General features: G+C 35.3%; 2 protein-coding genes across 4 annotated transcripts in view; one reads left to right on the forward strand and one right to left on the reverse strand.

The window, feature by feature from the left end:
* The window catches only part of LOC134536008 (protein bric-a-brac 2-like), a 28,714-nt gene extending 13,936 nt beyond the window's left edge, over positions 1 to 14,778 (forward strand). For all 3 annotated transcript variants that reach the window (XM_063375499.1, XM_063375502.1, XM_063375500.1), the window contains exons 4-6: positions 409 to 624; positions 1,604 to 1,782; positions 6,277 to 14,778. In XM_063375499.1, coding sequence (XP_063231569.1) covers positions 409 to 624; positions 1,604 to 1,782; positions 6,277 to 6,628 — 747 coding nt within the window. In that variant the 3' untranslated portion in view covers positions 6,629 to 14,778. The remainder of the gene's footprint in view (positions 1 to 408; positions 625 to 1,603; positions 1,783 to 6,276) is intronic.
* A 1,928-nt stretch (positions 14,779 to 16,706) lies between these two features.
* On the reverse strand, positions 16,707 to 22,062 carry LOC134536009 (uncharacterized). The gene is made up of 4 exons (XM_063375503.1): positions 21,818 to 22,062; positions 20,383 to 20,598; positions 18,258 to 18,451; positions 16,707 to 17,240 (listed from the first exon to the last, which is right to left on the reverse strand). Exons 2-4 carry the CDS (start codon positions 20,568 to 20,570, stop codon positions 17,050 to 17,052), a joined length of 573 nt encoding a protein of 190 aa, XP_063231573.1. The 5' UTR covers positions 20,571 to 20,598; positions 21,818 to 22,062; the 3' UTR covers positions 16,707 to 17,049.
* Between the last annotated feature and the right edge of the window lie 676 nt (positions 22,063 to 22,738).

A 22,738-nucleotide genomic window follows, 5' to 3' on the forward strand; every position in this document is an offset into this window, starting at 1 on the left:
GTTGTGTGATTTCACGCCTGCCATTTTGATTCCAATTTCCGCTGGTGGATGCCACTAGTGTTGCCGGCCATGATAGATGACATCATTGATGCTTCCAGGTTCTGCTGTTGGAAATCACTAGTGTAGTTGGTATCTCTCTTTCTCTCTCTTTCTCTTTCTCTCTCTCTTTCTCTCTTTCTCTTTCTCTCTTTCTCTATCTTTCTCTCTTTCTCTCTTTCTCTCTCTCTTTCTCTCTCTCTCTCTATTATATATATATATATATATATATATATATATATAAATAAATCCAGAGTGAAGTAGTGGTTGGCTTCGAACCCTGAGAACATCAGCCAATCTTGAGGTTCAGAAACAAGCTTCTGGAAATGAGGAGGCATCCGTCTGGTACCGAGTGGGTGTTGTCTTGTCCAGGAGCAGCTGCCGTCGCTGCTGGAGACGGCGGAGGGGCTGAAGATCCGCGGGCTCTCGGAGTTTGGGGACGAGCAGTTGGCCCAGCAGCAGGAGGTGGAACGCACGTGCGTGACTCCCGTGTCTGTGAGTGCCGTGAGTGCCGTAAAGAGTGACGCCTCTTCCCCCCGGGGCGTGTACAAGAGGAGGAGGGTCAACGACTCCCCATACATAGAAAAGGTAAGGCAGAGGGTGGGTTAAATAAATAAATAATTAAATATAATAGTGGTCTTAACAGGAAACTTGTCGATATTTTTGTCTATTTATTTGACCAAGCAAAGCAAGGCCTCTGTAACCACATGTGGCACACACTATAGCAAGGTGATTTATAAAGACAAGAAAATGTCGGATTGAAAACCCTTGCCAAAAATTATAAAATATACTGAAACATATAAATCAGTCATTATAACACTACAGTGTTGGAAATATTAAAAATATAATAATTGCATGAATGAAAATTTTCACACTGGTTGCAAACAGAATACAGGTCATAGAGAATATTGTTACGTGTAGCATACTTAGACACTATGTATAACATTTATTCTGAAATTAACACATATACATTTAACATAAAATCATTTCTGTAAATGTATAGTTACAGACACCAAGAGCAAGTGATATGGAACAGTGCAAGGCACTGTTATCTGCCTAGCATAGATAAGACTTAATCGCTGCAAAGCAAATTTTGTAGGCAGGGCACACTTCAACCCTTTTACATTCCGCCACAACTGTAGCACCGGGGTTCAAAGTTGGCCAGGTCTCGATAATTTTCCGTGTATTTCAAGACTTTCTTGTTTACCTAAGAACAAAAAAAGCATTGCAGTACAAGAATATTGTGCAAATGCACATGCGAGCGTGTGCGAACACAGACATGGGGAGCACACGAACACACATGGACAGATTGCTTTGAATGGAAGTGCAGTGAAAACCTCTTATAAAAATTCATTTTAAAATTTCCTGCATAAAAATGTTTAAAAATTTAGCACTGGACCTATAAATACAATTCACCTGTTGTTAAGATTAAATTGGTAAATATGTACTTTAAGTAACTTCTTAAAAGGTTTTTTTTTACTGTAGTGGCGCACTAAGTAAATTGTAGTTTCTTGTTGACGTGTTTGGTGAGCCGATTGCTCATTTTCACCTTGTTGGAAATGCGTAGCAGTTCAGCCCAAGTTCGTCTCCTGCAGCACCGACGACCAACCGCGGGAGCAAGTTCTGGAGGCAGCCGTCTGTGATAAGAGTGCTGGAGGAGATACGTGACGGCAACATCAAGATGGATGAAGGCGCCAAGATGCTGAATGTCTCTTACGCCAACATGTACCAACACTTCCGCTGCAGGTGACAATTTTTTTTTTCCCCTCTTAAACGTGTCCTGTTTGAAAATTTAGCCTTTGTGCTTGTGGAGGGATGCATTACTGGGTTAGCGTGTAAACATTGTGCGTCGACGTTTCTTAATTTCAAGCTATCATCTTTACCTGTGTGGTTCATATATACAGTAGAACCCGTTTATAGTGAACCCGCCTATAATGAATTCCCGTTTATTGTGAATTTCCGTCTCAGTCCCGGCAAAATGATGTGAGGTTATGTATTAATTTATTGGTTATAGTGCACAACTTTTGTCAATGTTTATACGTTTTCCCGTGTACCACGAACAAACTTTGCCGACATAATGCACATTTATCTGAAATATTTTCATATAATTACAAGTTTTTTCACAAAACGTCTATTCTGGATCACATTGAAGTTTTTCTCCGCAATACGCTACTCGATTGTCCACTGTTCATATTATAAACAAGTCGTATTCGAGTGGCCTCGGTAGGCTACGTGTAGCCATAAATGGTGATCAGGTGAAAATAAAAAATAGTTTTCCCTGCATAGTTAAAGATAGGCGAACGCGTGTACATTTAATATGTTATCAAAATTAAACATAAATTACTACCACACAAATACGTATGTACATTATAGCAGCAAATTCTAGATTTTTACGTCTCATTTTTATCGTTCACGTTTCGGACATTTTGATCGAGTAAGGTTTGTAAGACTACCACTAGATAGAACTCTGTGGACTAGATTTTTCCATAGAAAGTGAGAAAATTTCGTTCCAGCTTTAGCAACTGCGATACTAAATGATACGTAGTGATCTTTGATGCGCCAGACTCGTTATTTTTCGTTTATTTACTTTTGACGGTAAAAAGAATTTCGTGTTATTAAGCTGCAAATGTGCTTCAATAAGAAATACGTACATAAAAGAATGTAAAAACGCGGAAAAAAACGTAAGGCATTATCTGTGCGAGATAAACTGGACATTATTGAAAAGGTAGACTCCAATCCCACTGTCCCGCACGTGTTAATAGCAAAGGAACTGGGAATTGCAACATCCACATCAAGTAGGTACAATATTAAACAAGCTGAACATTCTTCTTTCTCAAGCTGCGAAAACGTCACAGAGTATTGAATGCCTGAAAAAAGGATAATACGCCAACGTCCAAGAACCATTAGGTAATAGAAAGTTTGTACATGTGTAGTTCATTAAAAATAATATATGCATTTGCTCATAAAACTGTTGCTTTGAGTATTTTCATTCGTTATATTCTTGGCTTAGGCCTATGTGTAGTTAAGATTTTGCTTTTGAGTATGTATTGCCAATATAAAAGTTTTCCCAGATATAAAGTTTCCCCTCTATAGTGAACATATAAATGACTCCCTTCAGATTCGTTATAACAGGGTTCTACTGTATATATATATGTACACACACACACACACCACAAACACACACACACACACACAAATAAAAACCAAGATTTTATGGCATAAATGTCATCATTTAAAATACTGGATTTCACCGTTATTGTCATTAAAATTACTCTGTTTTATCGCATAATCGTCGCACCAATATTTTAGGGCGTCAAAGTTTGAATTAAAAAACCTCTCGCGTAAACGTCACATGATGTTTTTGGTATCGCCATTAGTTTCTTAGAGCTTTGTGTAGGTACTTTTCTCATATAAACAATATATTTTAAAGTTCAAATCTAATATTCATTTGGATATTACTGCTTACTTATTTAATTAACAATAATACAAATTTGTCTGATGTGTAAATTTTCTTTTAAAGACATTTTCAGACGTCTTAATTAGTGATGGGTTGATTCTAGGGATGGGGCGACCGAATCCAATATCCGCCGAATCCTAGGGATTCGAAGATTCGGCGGGTCTGATATAGGATTCGTGAAAGGATTCGGTTTTTTACTATTTACGGAAAAAAAATACAGTAAAACTCGCTTACGAGGTTCCGCATGGTAGGTTTTACCGTATAAAGCGTTTAAATTGCCCGAGGTCTCATCATTTACGCCATTAAATGTGTGATATAAAGTCCATTAAAATTTTTTCTGAAACTTCCTGTCTCAAATAATGGCGCACGTAAATATGAAGAAAAGACAAATGAACATCAACATACGAAGAAATATGGATGATGTACCATAACTACAGTACAAATCCAATAGTTATTTTAAGATAATTACCATAATAAGAACTAATGATTCTTTGTAGAATACCATAATTACTTCAGAAGCATGATCTATACCGTATTTGCACTATAGTTACCGTAACAACCGAGATGTATATTTACCGTGATAGTAATGTATTATTTATTTATGACCAGGGCTCGATTTTAGCACCTGTTCGCCTGCCCGGGACAGGCAAAATCTCGTCCGGACAGGCAAAATAAAAAAGGCAACTGTCCGGTGGACAGGTGCAACTTGTGACGCCGAGGTTATTCGAACGCACTAGCAGAGGTGATTAATAACATTTATGCGACCGCGACCGCAAATAAAACGTCTTTGACAATATCTATAAATAAACAATAATGGCTGAAAGTGAGTTTGATCCAGCACCAGCAATAAATCTCTGGTATCATAATGTTCAGAGAAAACGTCGACCCTTTCGAAGATGTTCAAGACAAAATCAGCCAAGTAATTTGTGCAGTGACTCGGACAGTGACTTGTCTGAAAATGATGATTAAATAAGGATGTTAAGTGTGTGCTAAAAATAGGTGCAAAATATAGCAAAAATCCTTTTTTCTCACTTTTTCAGCGACTGAAATTTTTTTTATTTGGGTAAAACAGCGGACAGGCAAATTGGACGGCGGACAGGCAAATTTTCGATTACACCTGTCCGTTCGGCAGGTTAAAATATTCCTTAAAATCTAGCCCTGTTTATGACATATTAAATTAAAGAACATTGTTGAAAAAAAAAAAGGATGTTAAACTTTGATATGTACGGTTGGCACATGTTGCTAAGAAATAATGCGATGTGAAAGAATGCAGTACTACTACGAAAAGTGAAAATGGTACTTGTGGTTTTTAGGTTATGGCAGTCTCTTTCGTTTTTCAGTAATAACACGTGCGGGACAGTGGGGTTGGAGTCTACCTTTTCAATAATGTCCAGTTTATCTCGTACAGATAATGCCTTACGTTTTTCACCGCGCTTTTCCCCCTTTTTTATGTACGCATTTCTTTTTGAAGCACATTTGCAGCTTAATAACACGAAATTCTTTTTACCGTCAAAAGTAAATAAACGAAAAATAACGAGTCTGGCGCATCAAAGAACACTACGTATCATTTAGTATCGCAGTTGCTAAAGCTGAAAGGAAAATGTCTCACTTTCTATGGAAAAATTTAGTCCACAGAGTTCTATCTAGTGGTAGTCTTACGAATCTTACTCGATCAAAATGTCCGAAACGTGAACGATAAAAATGAGACGTAAAAATATTGAATTTGCTGCTATAATGTACATACGCATTTGTGTGGTGGTAATTTATGTTTAATTTTGATTACATATTAAATGTACACGCGTTTGCCCATTCTTTAACTATGCAGGGAAAACTATTTTTTATTTTCACCAAACTGATCACCATTTTTGGCTACACGTAGCCTACCGAGGCCACTCAAATACGACTTGTTTATAATATGAACAGTGGATAATCGAGTAGCGTATTGCAGAGAAAAACTTCAATGTTATCATAATAGACGTTTTGTGAAAAAACTTGTAATTATATGAAAATATTTGAGATAAATGTGCATTATGTCGGCAAAATTTGTTCGTAGTACACGGGAAAACGTATCAACGTTGACAAAAGTTGTGCGCTATATCCAATAAATTAATACATAACCTCACATCATTTTGCCGGGACTGAGACGGAAATTCACAATAAACGGGAATTCATTATAGGCGGGTTCACTATAAACGGGTTCTACTGTACCTCAAATTTTTTAAATATTTTTTCTTCACATATAGGTCGCACTTCATTTTTTCCCCATCAAATCTGGTAAAATTGCAGCGACCTATATGCGAGTAAATACGGTATATTACTCTGTTGAACGTCGTCAGATAAAAATTAAGGAATCTGAATCGGATTCGAAGAATCGACCCTTTAATTTAAGAATCGAAAATGGAATCGGAATCGGTATATTTTAGGAATCGGCCCAACACTAGTCATAATCATAACCTTTATCTGTTCATCTTCGTTGCAGCTGTGTCCCACTTACAAAAATTGTAGCCAGCGCCAGCTTGCACCATTCATCATTTGGTTGTGTTGATTCCCGTATAGAGCGCGCACGCGAAGTTGAATATCAATATCTCGCCGATCGTATGCGTTGCGTGCGATCTGCCTAGTGCCGAGTTAACTACTTTCGATAGCCTGCACTCGTTCATGACAACTTTAGTTAAGTATAAACTTGAGCTAAAGATATAATTTTATTTTAGACCCTTAAAGATGTTTCTTCGGTTAATAAGCAATGTTTGAGCGAGTTAAACCGATTTTAACGGTGGCTGCAGGTACGGGAAGATCAAAGACACCCCCGCCTGGCTCGCCCAGAACGAGGCCTCGCGGAGGCTGGCCGAGAACAACGAGGCGATGGGGGGGGAGGAGGACACTCTCAGCTCGGGAGGCGCCGACTCGGGCGGCGGGCTGCACAGCGGCCAGATGCTGGCCATGCAGCAGCAGCAGTCGATCATGATGCACCAGCAGCAGCATCTGCTGCAGCAGCAGCAGCTTCAGCATCAGCATCAGCAGGTTCAGCAGCAGCCGCCGCCGCCGCCATCACCGCAGCAGCAGCAGCAACCATCTCAGCAGCAGTACCACCGCCAACACCAGCCGTCGAGCGCGATGGCCGGGCTGCGGGGCTAGGGCCCGGGAGGACCCGTGTCGGACCCCTTCTCGTCCGCGTGAGAACTCTCCTCGTGCAGGGCTGCGTCGAACCTCCGGGATTCCGGTCGACTGGCGTTGAAAAAAATGAATTTCCCCGCAAATGCACCACGATAAAAAAAAAATCTTTTTTTTTATAGTCGAGTGTCATTTAACGCCAGGATTAACTAAATCGACAATTTTATTCGGGGACCCTACCTTTGATATACGGATTGTTTTTTGTAGAAAATGGGTGAATACGAGAATGAAATGGATGAATCGTAGATCTGATGATATAATGACGTTTATTTCAGGAATTGAGTTTCGTTACCAATACCATGATTTCGATTTTGAAAAAAAAATAATATATTGTGATCTTGTTTTACAGAGGTCCTAAAACAGTTACAACCACAAAAGTTGCTCAATTGTGGTGTTTACTTGAGGGTCAAATATCATAGACAAAAATGCCCGTGTTAAACCTTTAAATATAAATAAGCTGAGATGTTAGTTATGCAATTTGGTAAGTTAAGCCTCCCGATGGTTAATTAAAAGATGGTTAACATGTGTAAAAATTGTTGAGCCCATGTTTCTTGAACACTAGTAGGCTGACCCAAAACATACATGTTGTGTTTCATAGTTTACACATTGATGACATTGACTTTTCACTGTTCAGAGTATTTTGGTGACATTTTTTCCCAGTATTGTGTATGGACGAGTTTTGTGCATGCAAAATAAATTTGGCATGCAAATGGCATACAAAAAATTTTAGGCTTTGGATGTTAATATTTTTTAATTGCATTATTATTATTATTTAGATAATTAAAACATTTAAATGTACTATACGTTGCAGCATGATTGATTATTTAAAATGTGTATGTAATTAGCTATTTCAGGCAAGTTTATATTCTTTTTTTATGGTTCTATATATATTATGAATTAAAATGTTTCAGTTGATGTAGTATTCTTGTGAAGAGGAATGTTTACGTACTCAGAATGTTGACATAGAGTGAAACCTTGTTTATCTGAATAAACAAGAAACAAATTTTTTTATGTTTGAAGTTGTGTTATTCGCTTCAATTTAATGAATATTCAGAAGTAACTACATCAGAGGGAACTATCAACATTAATTTAAAGCTGTGTGTACATTCAAACTTAGTGTGTATAGTTTTTATTTTTTTATTTTTTATTTAATTTAAACAATTTATTGGAAATTCAGTTAATTGAAACATTTGTTGTAATTAACCACGGGATAATTTTATTTATACTAAAGCGCTACAATTACAGTATAAACCACCCAAATTCCTTATCGAAAACTAAGTTGTGCTTATGAGGATAAAAAGTTAAAATGTGGGTCAACTCGAGTTGAGCAAGTAGCAGCAGCTTGATTTGACTTGAAAGTAGAGTTCATAGTATCTGACAAGATGAGGATTTACTGTATTTTTCTTAAAGCTCTGCACATATTCGACATGTGCAACAGTCATATAACCCTTATGTTGGAAGCACTTCACGGGGAATCTTGTATTTACGGTTTTGCAGTTTTTTTTGTTTTTTTGCTTTTAATTTTACGTTATTTCACTGTCCGAAAAACTTTAAGCGTATATTTTGCTATTTACCTCTCAAAAACTGGGAAAATACGCCATTTTGTACGCTGTACATCATAGTCATATATTTGTAACACAGCAAACAAGATATGATGAAAAAAAAAAAAGAATGTCTGGAACTGGAATGTATTTTCATTCTATTGCATTGGCTATCCATAATATTATTTGACACTACCACGAAAGAGTTACAGTAGAACCCTGTTTTAATGTTTTTTAGATGGGCATAAGGGAAAAAAACAAACGTAAGATGGAAATACAAATTTAGCATGTGTCAGTTTTTGAACTTTTTACCAACTTGCTCATAAAGCTGTATAAACAAATTTAAATTTAAAACCACTGATGGATACACTCAAATTGCGAATTTGGTTAACCAAGCTAACAATTTTTCAACTTCATCGTGCTTCCATTTTATTTTTCTGTAAAGACACACTGCAACATTCTGTAAAAACTATTCACGGTTCGTGACAATGACAATGAAATTAAACTCTTTATCAGCAATTTTTTTTTATTCTTGTCATTGTTAAATAGTTGGCAATCTAAAATATTGCAGGACAACGTACGTACGTTTGAAAACATACTAGAATGGCAAGGAAGGGAAGAATTTGTAATTGATATATTTAATACACAGCGATAGCTGGCACTACATGTAGCGCTAATGTTTTGGCACACTAAAATTTGGTTTTTCCCTACAGTCTTATTTGTACCATCTGCATCTATGGTATAGCAGAGATTGTAAACAAAAATGTGCGTAAAGTATGAAGTTAACCTTTTAACTTGTTAATATTCATAGACGGGATAAGTGTTGGAATAGTTAAGTTACTAAAACTCTTTTTTCATTGAAATTTATAAAGCAAACATTATAAGCAAGAAATTCACTATTCGTGATATTTATAACAAAAAAAATTGAACTTATGGAGAAAATGTTGAGAGTTTAAAAATATGATGTTATAAAGCAGGAAAACATAAGCAAGAACATTATAACAGGGTTGAACTCAACTCCATAGATTAATATAAACCTTCCATTTTTTTTTTTTTTTTTGATGTATGAAATATGGCTAAAGCAAATGCCAACTGATGGTTTTTCTAATGTAAAATTCTGCCTTCATTATTTTTGTTGATTTTTTGCCAGATAACAAAAGAATATAAACTTGTAGAGTAAGCACCTTAATGTTCGACAATTGGTTTCTCTACAACTAACCATTGACGTTTTATCCAGTGGTATTACTATGCCTAGTAAATGAAGTTTGTGTATATTTTAAAGATTTGCCACTTTCATTAGCCTCGTTTGTCGTGGGTAACAGTTCTGATTTTTTATTTAATTTTTTTGTGTTGTCATTAGAAAGAGAGGTGTTTTTGTTAAACTAATCAAAACTAGATATTTTATATCTTTTGCATGTTTTATGTCACAAATATGTAGCGAAGAATAATCACAGACTGAACACAATACAGTATGTAAGAGAATAGCATTTTATGCATCTCCTTTTATTATTTAATTTCTGACTGTCCACTGAGCAGGTTATCATCATGTGTCTTTGTGCAAAAAATTAGTTATAGTAAATTTTGTATTTAGTATATTTAGTCATGTAACCTATTTAATAGTTTTAATATTTATATTAGCAGTGTAGCTTGTAGTATATTAATCATGATGCTAAGCTGAAATATATAAAGTAATGAAATGTGGACTGGAGTAGGTAATGACTTCATGTCTTAATTGAGAATATTGTATAAAGTGGTTAGTAAAGCTCAATAGATATACAAATGGATGTTCATATAAGCATAAGGGGGCCTGGGCGCCCTCTGGAATCAAAAAAGAACCCCTCTGAGGGGGTCTGCTTGCTCTTTTGCAAAACCGTCACTGTGAAATGGGAATGATGAAACATCCCACGGGCCCCCTGGGTAATCCCACTGATTTTCGCCCACACATGTAAGCATAGTTTATATATTAGTTGAAGGTAATTCTAAACTGCAATAATGTGTAACTATAGCATTGTACGCTGTGTAAAGTAACTGCTGTAATCTCTAGTAGGTATTTAGTTGCAGCTGCTCTCAAATGCTGTGAGGACTAGTCGTGTAGTAGATACATATGTATGTTTTAAGAGAGTGCGATACTGGATGTTTAAGCAACTGTGCTCTCGCACATGGTAACTACTTTAGTTGTCGCTCTGAATGACATTCTTTTAAGTATATAATTTTTTTTTTTTTCTCATAGTAGCTGTGTTAATAATTTGTGAGCTCTTGGCTGTTTTAGTATCTGCATAGCATTTACAATTCCTAAAACCCAAGGCAACACACCGCTCGAACTTGGAATCAGTCATGTAACTAATGAAAACTAACAAGGATTTTGACTTACTGTTTCTTGGCAGCATTTTAACGAACTATGATTTTTCAGCTTAGGTAATGTCTGATGGTTTTGATGGTTCAAAGATCTATCTGAATGGTGAGTAAATTTAACTTTTTCTTTTCTAACGTCTAAACATTATTATTTGTTTGTATCACATCAACACCTGGCTTGAATAAAATAGTGAGAAATGAAGTCTGACAATGGTACTTAAATTAAACATTAACAGTGATGACAAAATATTGATGATTCCTTGATTCTGATGATGTCAAGTCTTGCCTCGGTTCCCAGCTCAATTCTTATTATGGATTTACAGATTTACAAATTTGTGGTTTTAAGATTAGTTACACAATGTTTATGTTTCATGTGACAGTTGAAAAAGTGAATTTAAAATGGAATAAATTATAAAAAGATAACACAGTTTTTATTGCAAAATACTCTTATTTCAACGTGATGATCTGCTCTACTGCACATCAAGAGAATAAAAAAACCTAATACATGATTAGTCTACAATAAAATATTTCCAGTATTTCCACACTTCACTTGAGATTTGTAGTGATGGTTAGCTGAACTGTAACTTCTACTTGCTAGTATGCGATACAGTTTTAAAGTACTTCAGCCAACATGTCCAGTAAAGTATCGTATTTACCTGCGTATGGGTCACAGATTTTATGCCGATTTTTTGTTTAGTATAATTTACTGCATCCCGTATGTGAATTTTCCATTTTGGGTAAAAAAAAATTAACATTGCACTGTTTTGGTCAACTATGATTGTTTAATTAAAATATCTCGGAAGTGTGTGTAAGCATCATGAACTGTGCCGTTAAGCTACGTGTACCGTTAACAGTTTCCATAATCAATACATATTGTAATTTGATTTATATAGTTACATGTTAGATAACAATATCTTGGGGAATGATAACAGGATAGGTATGTATGAAGAAAAAAATTTAAATAAACTTCAGAATACTAAGGATTTGATTCACCCATCCCTAATAAATACACATTACTAGATATTGCTGCTCCGTAGGATGTAGGTAACATCTAGTGAGACATAAACCACCTGTGTTATCTAGGTGCTTGGTGACTTGTTTGTGGTCAGATTATTGTAACTTGGAGTGCTAAGTCATACTGAATAAATAAAGATGCAGTTTGTCAGACTACCTTTGGTGTGACAGGAAATTGTGGTGTAGGTTAACCGAGAATTGGAAAAGAAAAAGTATAACCTACACATCACTATTAGACAAATAATTTTATAAATTGTGAACTGTTGGAATGTGGGCCATATTAAAGCCAAATTTATATTATGGTACTATGGCACAAATTAAAATGCTAAAGCATTGATAATCTTTCAAGAAAATAGTATTCTAACTTGAAGTACAAATATTAACTGAATATTTAGAAGACTGCAAATCATTTTAAAGTTTCACTTTACAAAAATGCTGCCAAGTGATGGAATGTCTGAACACTACGAACATCACTAATCAATTTTGATGTAAAAACGGAATAAAATGTGGAATACAGCAACATTTCATTGATTTTCATATTTATTAATAAAGTTAATAATGGTTTAATGTAATATAGGATAAGAATTTGTTACAAAGTACCAAAGAATTAAATTTCAGCTTCATTCCAAGACATTCAGCTACAGTTTGGTATACTCACTGTACTCCATAAACTTTACCTCCAATAGCTGTGTTGGTGAAGCTCTTTGGTAATCTTGCTAGCAGGAGTTCAGATCACAAAACTAAGTTCTTCATTGTTCTTAGACTTTTATTTTGGACATTAAAAAGGTTTTTTTTTTTTCACACTTAAAGAAATGAGTTTATTTATGAAATTATTTTTTTTGTCCTCATTTTCAATTGTCTCATGTGCATTAAATGTTTGTAAATGTACACATGTACATGCAGATTGTAGCTGATGTGTTTGCTGTGCATATTTTGAAATTTAATTGAAATGTGATGTGATCAAGCTGTGTGTTGCATATCACATATGTATTCATGCATGCATCTGACTACGTGCCTTTTATTTTGGACATTTTTTTATTTATCATTTTGAAACCTCCACAGGTTTTTCAAATTATGCTTTCATGTTACCATGTTAGTTGAGGGAGTATCAAATATTCACAAGTAATGAGAAGTGGTTGAAATTTTTGAATTGTCATTTATTTATAGTTTTACTAGGGGTGTGTGAATAGTGGATTTTGGTGGTCAAATATTTTCAAATCGAGTAGTCATATTTTTTAATTGAATGTAAATAGCTTCGAAGTTGTAAATGTTATATTTTGTTTTGATGAATCACCATACAATACAGAATACACGAGAATAAACCACATTCACACACAAAGTTTTGGGTATCAGGGCTAAATTTATTTATTTATACAGTAACATTTGCTGTTCTTGAAATTGAAACTTCATTTGAAAGAAACTATCCACCACAGTGTCATGATGTTTTTTTCTTTAATGTACTATAATAATTAGCTAAACAAATTGACAAAATTAAAAAATAATGGCAAACCATTTTTTTCAGTTGTTTTTAATATCAAGTTATCACTGCAAACTCAGTAGTAACACAAATGTTTCGTTTTACTTGAAGTGAATTTAAAAAAAAAACAAGTAGCATTGCATATATTTAATTACAAAAACCTGTTCAAAAAATTGTAAAGCATAATTTAAAATAGGTTACTTGTTTGAGATTTTAGAACTTAAATGTCACGTTTAACATTCTGCCATTTACTTGTTGCTGGTAAAGTAAAATATTCCACTTATTTTAATAATTTGTATGTCATGTTTAAAATTTTTAGAACTTGACTCTTCACTTTTCCCGGTGTCCATTTATGGTAATGAACTTCAATGAACATTATTTTAAAAATACAAATCTCCATTTTAATGTTTTTAATGACTACAACAGAGGTTAGGGCTACCCAGCACTTAAGGACAATAAATACCAAATGGTTAAATAACAAAAAATAGTGCTTGTAATCTCAAAGAGCGGTGACAGACAAAACTGTGATTAACTGTGCTAATCAAAAGAAATTTAGGAAAAGTTATGCTGAAATTAAATGTTTTTGGATATTTATTTTAACATTTTATAAATTATAGAAAATGATCTTTAAACAATACAGTATGTGTTGGCATTCCTGCCTACATTCTGTTTCATTTGGAAATGGCATTGTGTTTATTTACTACTAACAAGCTACCGCGTGTTGAATTTATTAAGATTGTTAATTTAATTTCTTGGAATAAACTGTTTAAACATGCATTGCGGTACACGTTAATACAAATTTATGGGTAGATTAGAAACTACAACATTAAAATTTGGTGGAAAAAGGAATCACTTTGAACCACTAGTCACTAAGCACATGTGCATGTAAATATTCACAATTTTTATTTTTTATATTTGACCTCCATATGCGAATAGTATATTTATAGCTATTTGCATTTACGAATATTCTCACACCCCTAAAATTTTACATTATATACTGGATTTTTAGCCTATATTTTACATACACATCATGCTTAACTATTTTAGCAATGAACCCTTAATTTATCCAAAAGATGCCACATTCCCATTTAGAATACTTGATTCTCTACTGTTGATTAGTGACACCACAATATTTTCTCTTCAGTTTGTAAAGTCATGATAGTGCATTTGTTATTGATTCAGAACTAGTCGCTTTATCCATTGTTGCGTACATAGTGTAGTAAGAATTTTAAAAAGCTTTTAGTTTTAATATCCATATTCTCTAACTTGATATGAAGCTAAGTGGTACTGAAAAAATTATTTTAAAAATAGCTTTATTTTTTAATGATCATCTTCTGCAAGTCACTGATTGTGAATTTACAGTGTGAGAAGTCAGTTAATTAGAAAGAAAGGAAGTTGGAAAACAGCTTCTCTTGCATAGATTCAAGAACTCTCCGACTTGAACATGAGGACAAGCATATTTAAGAGTATTCAGATAGGAAATAGAAGCTGTAAAATAATATGTATGGTGTAGTATATATAAATGTATGAATTAAAAATGGAAAGCTAAGTTTTGACCAGTGAGTGTTATTAAGGCCCAAAATTGCTTGTCCTCATGGTCTGGTCGATAAAGAGCACATGAAGCTGCTTTGGACATGGTGACTGTTTGAGCCAGTGCTTTGTGTTGAACTGAAATAAAACAAATTGTATTTTGTGCATTGATATTTAATGAATAAAACTGAAAAAATAAATTATTTATAATTTTCATGTTGGTGGCACATTCCTCTCTGGTGGCCTTCTACTTGCAGTGTTCGAAATACATGCTTTACAGACAATCTTTAATGTAAATTTGTTCACATAATAATCATGTAAATATTAAAATACATTACAGTAAGAAAACTAAATGCAGCTTTCCTTGTGTGTTCCACAGTGTTTCCTTTCAAAATGCTTTTGTGGGAAACTGCTAAGAAAAATTTACAAATTGGTGTGTTAATTAACCTGTTATTCATACAGTGCCATGAAATGTTTTGGTTCCAGTTTTATTTATTTTTTTGCTTTTGCTACTTAGTACCAAAAAAAGCTATGCTGATCTGCCCCCAGGAGAAACAGCAATTTATTCAGAAGGCCACAGCATAAGTTCTGCAATAGAGATGTGTGATGGGGGGGACAAACACTCGTCAAATTGAGGATTTGGAATCTGAAGAAAAAGTATGTACACATTTTTTTTTGTTTCATTTTAACATTTATTCTTAAGGTGTGTGACATGGACCTACAGTAAAACCCCTTTTTTACGACCCTATTTTGAAAAATTTGTTTTGAGACAAAAATATAAAGGAAATTGGCTCAAAACTGCTTCAAGCACCCCCTCCTACAACTGATAACAATTCTGTGACGCCAGGTATATTCCTGTCGCATCCAACTATTGTGATAGTTGCTCAGACCTGCTACCAACCCTCTGTGTTTGCGTGTTATCGCGACTTTGATTTGTGCAATTTTGGATTTCTCTTGGTTTTGATTACTGTTTGTTGACTACTTATTACACATTTTTATGTTGGACTCAAGATTTGGTCACTTTTTGGTTTGATCTGTTGAATGATTGTTGATAACAATTTTTTTTTTTTTTGCTTCAATTTGGTTGCTATTCTTGATTTTGAGAACAATCATTGACAGCCTGCACTTTCTCTTATATGTTTAATTCTGATTTGTGTGAAATGAGTAGAAATAGCCGGGTATTAAAATAACCTGCGCTATTGAATGTATAAAATAAAATTTACATTATTGAGCATGTTAAAGTGTGTCATAAAATTCTAAAAACAACATGTATGCAGAAATGTTATGTTGCCTGTCAGTAAATATCAAGCAGTCCGTGCTCTGTATTTGTGAGGAGAGTGGTGCAGCGGTATAGAGCGCATCACTAGTGGAAGGCAGGCACATCTGGCTGAGCCTGTCCCCTCCTCCATTTCCCTTCACTACCTTCGTAACATGCCACCTCTCACGTGAGCGACAAAAAAGCTATCTTACGGTGCTTAACCTCTCGACATCTCTGACGTGGTATACATTTACGACTCATGACTAACGAATTAAAATTTTAATGAAAATTCCTTTCATTTTCATTATGAAAACAATGTCAAATAGACTTAGCACTCGTTAAAAGATACAGTTGCACTGAGTTTATGCTTGTTTTGGTGACGTTTAGTGGTCAAATGTGATTTTCTTGGGGACCTTACCTTTACGAAATCTGCTATTAAAATAAATGTATATTTAGTTTTGAAAACTTGTAAGTGGACTTGGGGCTAAAAATTGCATATTTAAAGAATAGGGGTCGGGAGTGAGTCAATCATGGTCCAAAATGTTATAACAAACCTCCCTCTATTTTGAACCCTATTCCCAGGACCATGAGGGGTCATAACAATGGGATTTTACTGTATGAACCCAGTTTGAAAGTGTGTTGCCTGAAGTATTAACAATCTTAGGTTGGTCACTAAATTACTTTCCGTGCTGAATGAATGAAAGTGTTTCTGAACTTACAACTTGCTACTTTGAATGAGAGTAGAATTGGTTAAAATTATATATTTTGTATTAGAATTTTTCTGTAAGATGAAGTGGAATCTGTACTGTCAATTGTAAAGTAGAAACTTGGATAATCCTTATGGGGAATGAAAACTGAAAAGGATTTGCATCTCTATCAAAACTGATTCTTTATTCAACTTTGATGACAGCACAGCTTATATTGTAAAGTTTAATAATGCTGCCCTGTATATTATATTGCTTGGTTATTAAAAGGAGCTGTGTGAATTTTTTTTTCCCCCCTCTCTGTTCTTGTTCCTGTATCTAATTTGGCTTTTTTAGTGCCTCCTTTTCAACAATTCCTGTGGACTATCAGTAGGAAAGTTATTTTCATCTCCCTTCGTTATACCACAGCTAAGAATTGCTGCTTGCGAAGACCTTCAACCAGCGTCGGTACTCTCGTGTTCCACCACGAGCGAATAGCCCTGTCACGACTCGACCGACGTGAGCAGTGGCTACATGGAGGCGGTGGCGAATGGCAGGGATACGAAATGTTTCTTCAGGTTGTCCATGACGTGGGTGCGCTGGTACATCACTTCGCTGCGGCACAGAGGACCGAGCAAGAGCGGACACTCGTAGGTGACGCGTTCCGTGCAGTTGGTACCGCCGCCCGTGGGGCTGAACCAGAACTCCGAGGATGATTTCACTGCAAGCAAAGCAAAGTTTTTGATACTGAATGATTTAAGTCACAAAAAAAATTGTAATAATGAGCTGTAACAATTATCATAAAATTGGAATTTATGTAGGAATAATTATTCCTAAATTGGAGAGCTGCCACGTAATTACATGAAACTGTCAGGCTGGCGACTTACATTTTTCAAGAATAGTGTCGGTTTTTGAAGCCATTAAGCTGATTAATAAATAGCGCAGCGGAATTGAAAGTTTTGAAGTGAAACATCTTTGGGTGCAGTGAGAGTAAATTTTAATGAAACACTGTTGTGAAACGTTCTGATGCGAAAAGAACAGAGAATAGATACTTGACCAAAGATACATAAAGATAGCACTATGCTACATACGTTGCTGGGCTCATTTTCGTTCTCTTTGTGTGATAATTCCCACCCAAAAAAGAAATGAAAGAGATAAATGAACAAAAGAATAAGACACTGTGCATTGCACATGAACTTGTTTCAGAAAATGGATATATGTATCCTATACAGTCAGCTGTGAATGCCTTGAATTTTATATTTGCTACCAGCGCGCTCACGTTCCTCCTTGTTCAACCAGCAGCATAGAGAGCGCTGTTGGGACAGTTCTTGCATTTCCCACATAGATATATCTACCTGCAATGAATATCATATTGTGTTCAGAGAATTGTTTGAAGAAACAGTAACACGCACAGTTTTTCTTTATGGTGTGCGTATTTTAAAAATGATTAATATTTATTTATAAACTTGTCTCCTTTTTCTGCTGTTTTACCCCTTACGATATACTAAACGAGTCGAGGTTTAAATTGCCAAAGAAGTTTCACTTCTATCACATGTACTGAGTTACACACTCATTGTAGATTGATTACGTACAAAAAAAAAAAACAAGGAAATGGAGGAAGGTATAAAGCACAGCAGAGAGTTGTTTTGGACACTATGGAAATCTGAGAAGAGATGTTAGTTCGTCAAATTTGTAACGTGCATTAGGCCGTGCATTCTCGAAGCAGGGGTGTACTCACAGCAATACAGCTGGGCTGCAAAGCACGTGGTGTGGGTGGATTGTATGACGTAGGCGTCGCCACTGGGCCGCACACTGAAGTGTGCTTGTGCAGTGTTGTGCACGAATGGCAGGTGCGACAGGAACTCCGTGTACTGGGCGGAGTAGCGCCAGTGGTCGTAATTTCCGCTCTCCGAGAGGATGTCGAAATCGAGCCTGTAAACATTTATTTTTTTTTTATTTTCAAGTCATGTGTGAAATTTACACAGCAACTATTTTAATTACACTTTTTTTTTTTTTAAATTAAATTTGCCTTATTTGTACAACCCCAAAATGTTAAAAATGTATCTTTGGCAGCTATAAATTTTTCATTTTGTGAAAGTTAAACAATTGAAAAAGTCTAAAAGTTGATCAGTGATTAATATAAATATAAAATCATGACCTGAAATGGGAGGCACCACCTTAATGCTCGAATATTAAACTGTTTTGTGTTTTATCTCTAAAGGGGCTGAATGATGCATTCCAATGAGACTTGTGAATTAAAAGTAATTAAAAATTTGGAAGAGAACTAACAAGCTCGTTCTGCAACCTTTTGCTGGAAGCACAAAAAAAATTTAGGAGCTCATTAAAAATAATTGAAAAGGGGGGGGGGGGTTTGATTTGTGTTTCTAAGCATCCGATATTTTGTCTGAATAAGAATAAGGAAGGCCCCTGGTGGTATTCCCTCCCCGCTCACCCTCTACCCACTACCACCCCTGGTCCAACTTGCTGGCAAAATGAAAGAACGTCACCTGAAAAACCATAGGGAATGAACGCGCCAGATGGTAGTCACACCATCTGGCCAATGAACAACCTAGTATGCTTGAAAAGGACATGGACTGTTAATTTAATATTTTGCATCATCCTGCTTCTTTGCCCTTGAGTATAATATGTTGCAGGACCATGGGCACCTTGAGCTGTGCTGCCTGTATGCAACAACCCCGACTGTACCTGCACACTCAGCGAGGAACTACAGGCTGTGATGCAACCACCCAGGGCCCCGCGCCATCCATTTTCATTTTCCTGGTTTATCTTGTTTTACGTGAAGTATTATTGACATTAGTGGGAAAAGGAAGTATTAAATTGTTATGTTACTATTTAATTCAAAGTGCTGGTCGATACATTTCATTTTAGATTCAGTTTCCTTGATTTCATATTAGAAAAACTTTCAAATATTTTATTGCCTCGTATAATGATGCAATTTCCCTGATTTTGACCATTATTGTTTATAAAAACTTGCCCATTAATAATTTATAAGGAAAGAGTATCAAAACTTCTTGATCAAAATCTTCGAAATTTAAGTTCCGGGTTATTTTACAAAACATTTTAAAAGAGCCCAGCCCCCTCAATAAGGCACTTCTCCAAAATATTAAGGTACTGCAGAAGTAAGTTGTGTAGGGTCGCCACTGCATGTAACCAGTCTACAATTTGACTCACTTGCTAAGCCATCATTGTGTTTGTATATAAACACTGACAGCCACCTGAATTTGTTTACACAAATTATTTATAGAACTACAGTGGCAAAAGGATAAACAGACCATTTCTGCTAATATTTTTTTAAAAGTTCAATTTTGAGAAAGGTTATGTGATTATAACAGCTGCTTCAATTTATCACCTTGATCAGACAATGACGCATAGCTATTGTGTACATCTCATGCCTAAGCCATACTTGAAGTCTTGATGCCGCTGCATTTAAGCTGATATGAAAGGAGTTCTTACAGACATCACACTTCAGTATCAGTCCATTACTGCACTAATAAGTTGAGTGATATATTGTTTCCTGTGAAGTGTAATGCCTGTTAATGACAGATGAAAGTAACATCTGTGGCTCAATTTGTCCTTTGTAACCCCAGGTATCACTGCGGTGATGGTTATCAAAACAAATTTAGGATACAAGGTACACCCACCACACTATTGTTTGAAGGGAAAAAATACAGAACTAGATAGAATAAAACCCATTAACTTTGACCCATCAACCTGGTGACCTTGCCATTGGATAAAACTAAACAACTGGAAATTTTGTACAGCTCAAAAAATCAATAATGATGCATGAAATGATGTACTATTGATCCTCGAGGTACACAAATAACTTATTCATCATGACTTACATAGTAGGATTGAGCTTCTTCATGTTGCTAAAGTCTGCCACAAACTCCCACACATCTACTGCTTTTGAGTTGTGGACAATTGTTTCAAAAGTAACAGACTGCTTCCGTGCACACAACAAGAAGTAAAGTACTACAGCCATTGCTGCAGTGTAGAAAATTCGCTTCTTTGACCACCGTACAGTCCGCATGCTGAAGAAAGTTGTTGAACAAGTGTTCCTGGGGGAAAAAAATACACGAGTATGCCTTTTATTATCTAGCATTGTAGAAATGCTGGTGGTTATATAAAATTTGAATTGATACGAATTCTGCCTACTGTTTTATTCATATAAAAAGTGCTTGTACATCAGCCCATTTCTTGTCTGTAAGTTACATACGGTAATAACTTTACATATAAAAAAAAGTTAACTGCAATTGCATTACAATACTGTGCCAAATCCATTGAAAATTTGAATTAATGGCTTAAAATCCATCAAAGTTTAAATAGAAAGGGATCTACTAAATAATACTAAATAGGTTCTAAACCACTATAGAATCAACTAGGTACCTACGTGGATATTAAACGGATAACAAATGAATAATACAAACTACAGATAATATTAATGTTATAATAAAATATTAATAAACAAATTGTATAATGAATAAGATTATACAAGTAGCAAACATTTTACACATGCATGGGTGGTTCCCCAGTCCTGTTGGCGAGGAGTGAAGGATGCTGATGTGTGTGGTAGTTACTAATGCAGAGGTGTAACAGAGGACATGGTTCAACACAATGGAACTGAGATAGGAATTTGTGTTGGCCTATAGTACCCATTCCAGCGTAATTCTAGTGATCTTTGAAGAACACTGGAATTAATTACAAATGGAAATTGTGAATGGTAGACTTTATGTACCTAGGTACTTAATGAATGTTTTTCTTGGCCAGGTCTTGGTAGAAGATCAAGCGTGGTGTTATGTCAATGAAGTTAAAATGAATAAAATTGTAAACTCTGAGAGTTTAAATAGGGAGGGAATATTCTCATCACTGGGCAAAATCTTAATATCAAGAAACCAAATATGTAAAGATAGAGTTAAGAGTCACTACTCTGTGACTTGTTAATAGTTTGGTTCCACCAAAACAGCTTAAATGTAATATATTTGGTAGCTATTTATCACTTGCTAATAGTCTCCCAACTGGTGACAAAAGAATTTCTTAATTAACTTGCTTCAAACATGAAAGAACATTATTGGTACCTTGCCTGCCTGTATATCAATAAATCTCCCACCCATTCTTGAACAAATAGGCCTACTAACTCTGCTGTAGTTTATTTTGCTACCGTCTACGAACCAGTCTTAATTTAAGTTTGTTAAGCCTTTAGCCAACTAAACAAGTTTCACGTAACTACTGAATACATGATTATTCATGGTCTATAAGTTAAAACTAAGACGAGAGTACCTTTCTTAGTTTTATTTGCTCCTACGATCTGTTAAGTTGAGTATGAGCTTTCACACGATAAAATTTTTTTTCGAGTGATGAATACCCAAGACAACGCCCAGCTTCAGGATTTCTGATATAAATAAACAAACATGAACATCCCGCTTTTTTAAAGAGAATATCAAATGTTCTGCGTCGGAAATCGAAAACGAAAATCGATTTGATTTCGATTTTCGATGGCCTTTGTTTCATTGGTGACAGGATTTGTTTTTTATTTTAAATAAATTGCACCCGGTGAACCAATGGTTTATTAAAACGACAAATTTCTAGTTTATAATTGAAGCATTAATCGTTATTTTCAACAACATAAAAATGGCAGAGAATGCAGCCATGTTAAAATAGCGAAATTTTTGTGTTTGTTTGAAAGAGAAAAGGTTTAAGAAGAATTTGTTTCACTATGGACTTAAATATTAGTTAAAACATGCAAATTTTCGGGAGCTGCACGAAACAGCATCTGTTTCTGCCAGTGGGTCAAGCTGGACTGCCGGACAGCTTGCTGGGACTACATAAGCTGCCTCTTTCGCTACACTGAAGGTTGAGTGGTGACAACAATAACACTTAATTAATATGAGACGATGTCAGACTGTTTATTTTGCTAGTTACGGTCATAACGATATTAATATGCAACACTGGCAGTGGCTACTGTGTGCTCCTACATTGGCGGATGGTACTAGGACCCGGGCTAGGCTTAAGTCCTAGGGCTGCACCACGTCAATGCTAATAATTATCAATTGCAAGCCAAGCAGTATAACATAAAAAGACCGTGTGGTTAAAAATATGTATATGAATACTGAATACATTTTTATAAATTCGTGCTATAGCTAAAAAAAAAAACTAAAAAAAAAATCAAAGAAACAACTCCAAAATTCATACAACAAATAT

Source organism: Bacillus rossius, chromosome 10 (genome assembly GCF_032445375.1).
Source record: "Bacillus rossius redtenbacheri isolate Brsri chromosome 10, Brsri_v3, whole genome shotgun sequence".
Classification (NCBI taxonomy): domain Eukaryota; kingdom Metazoa; phylum Arthropoda; class Insecta; order Phasmatodea; family Bacillidae; genus Bacillus; species Bacillus rossius.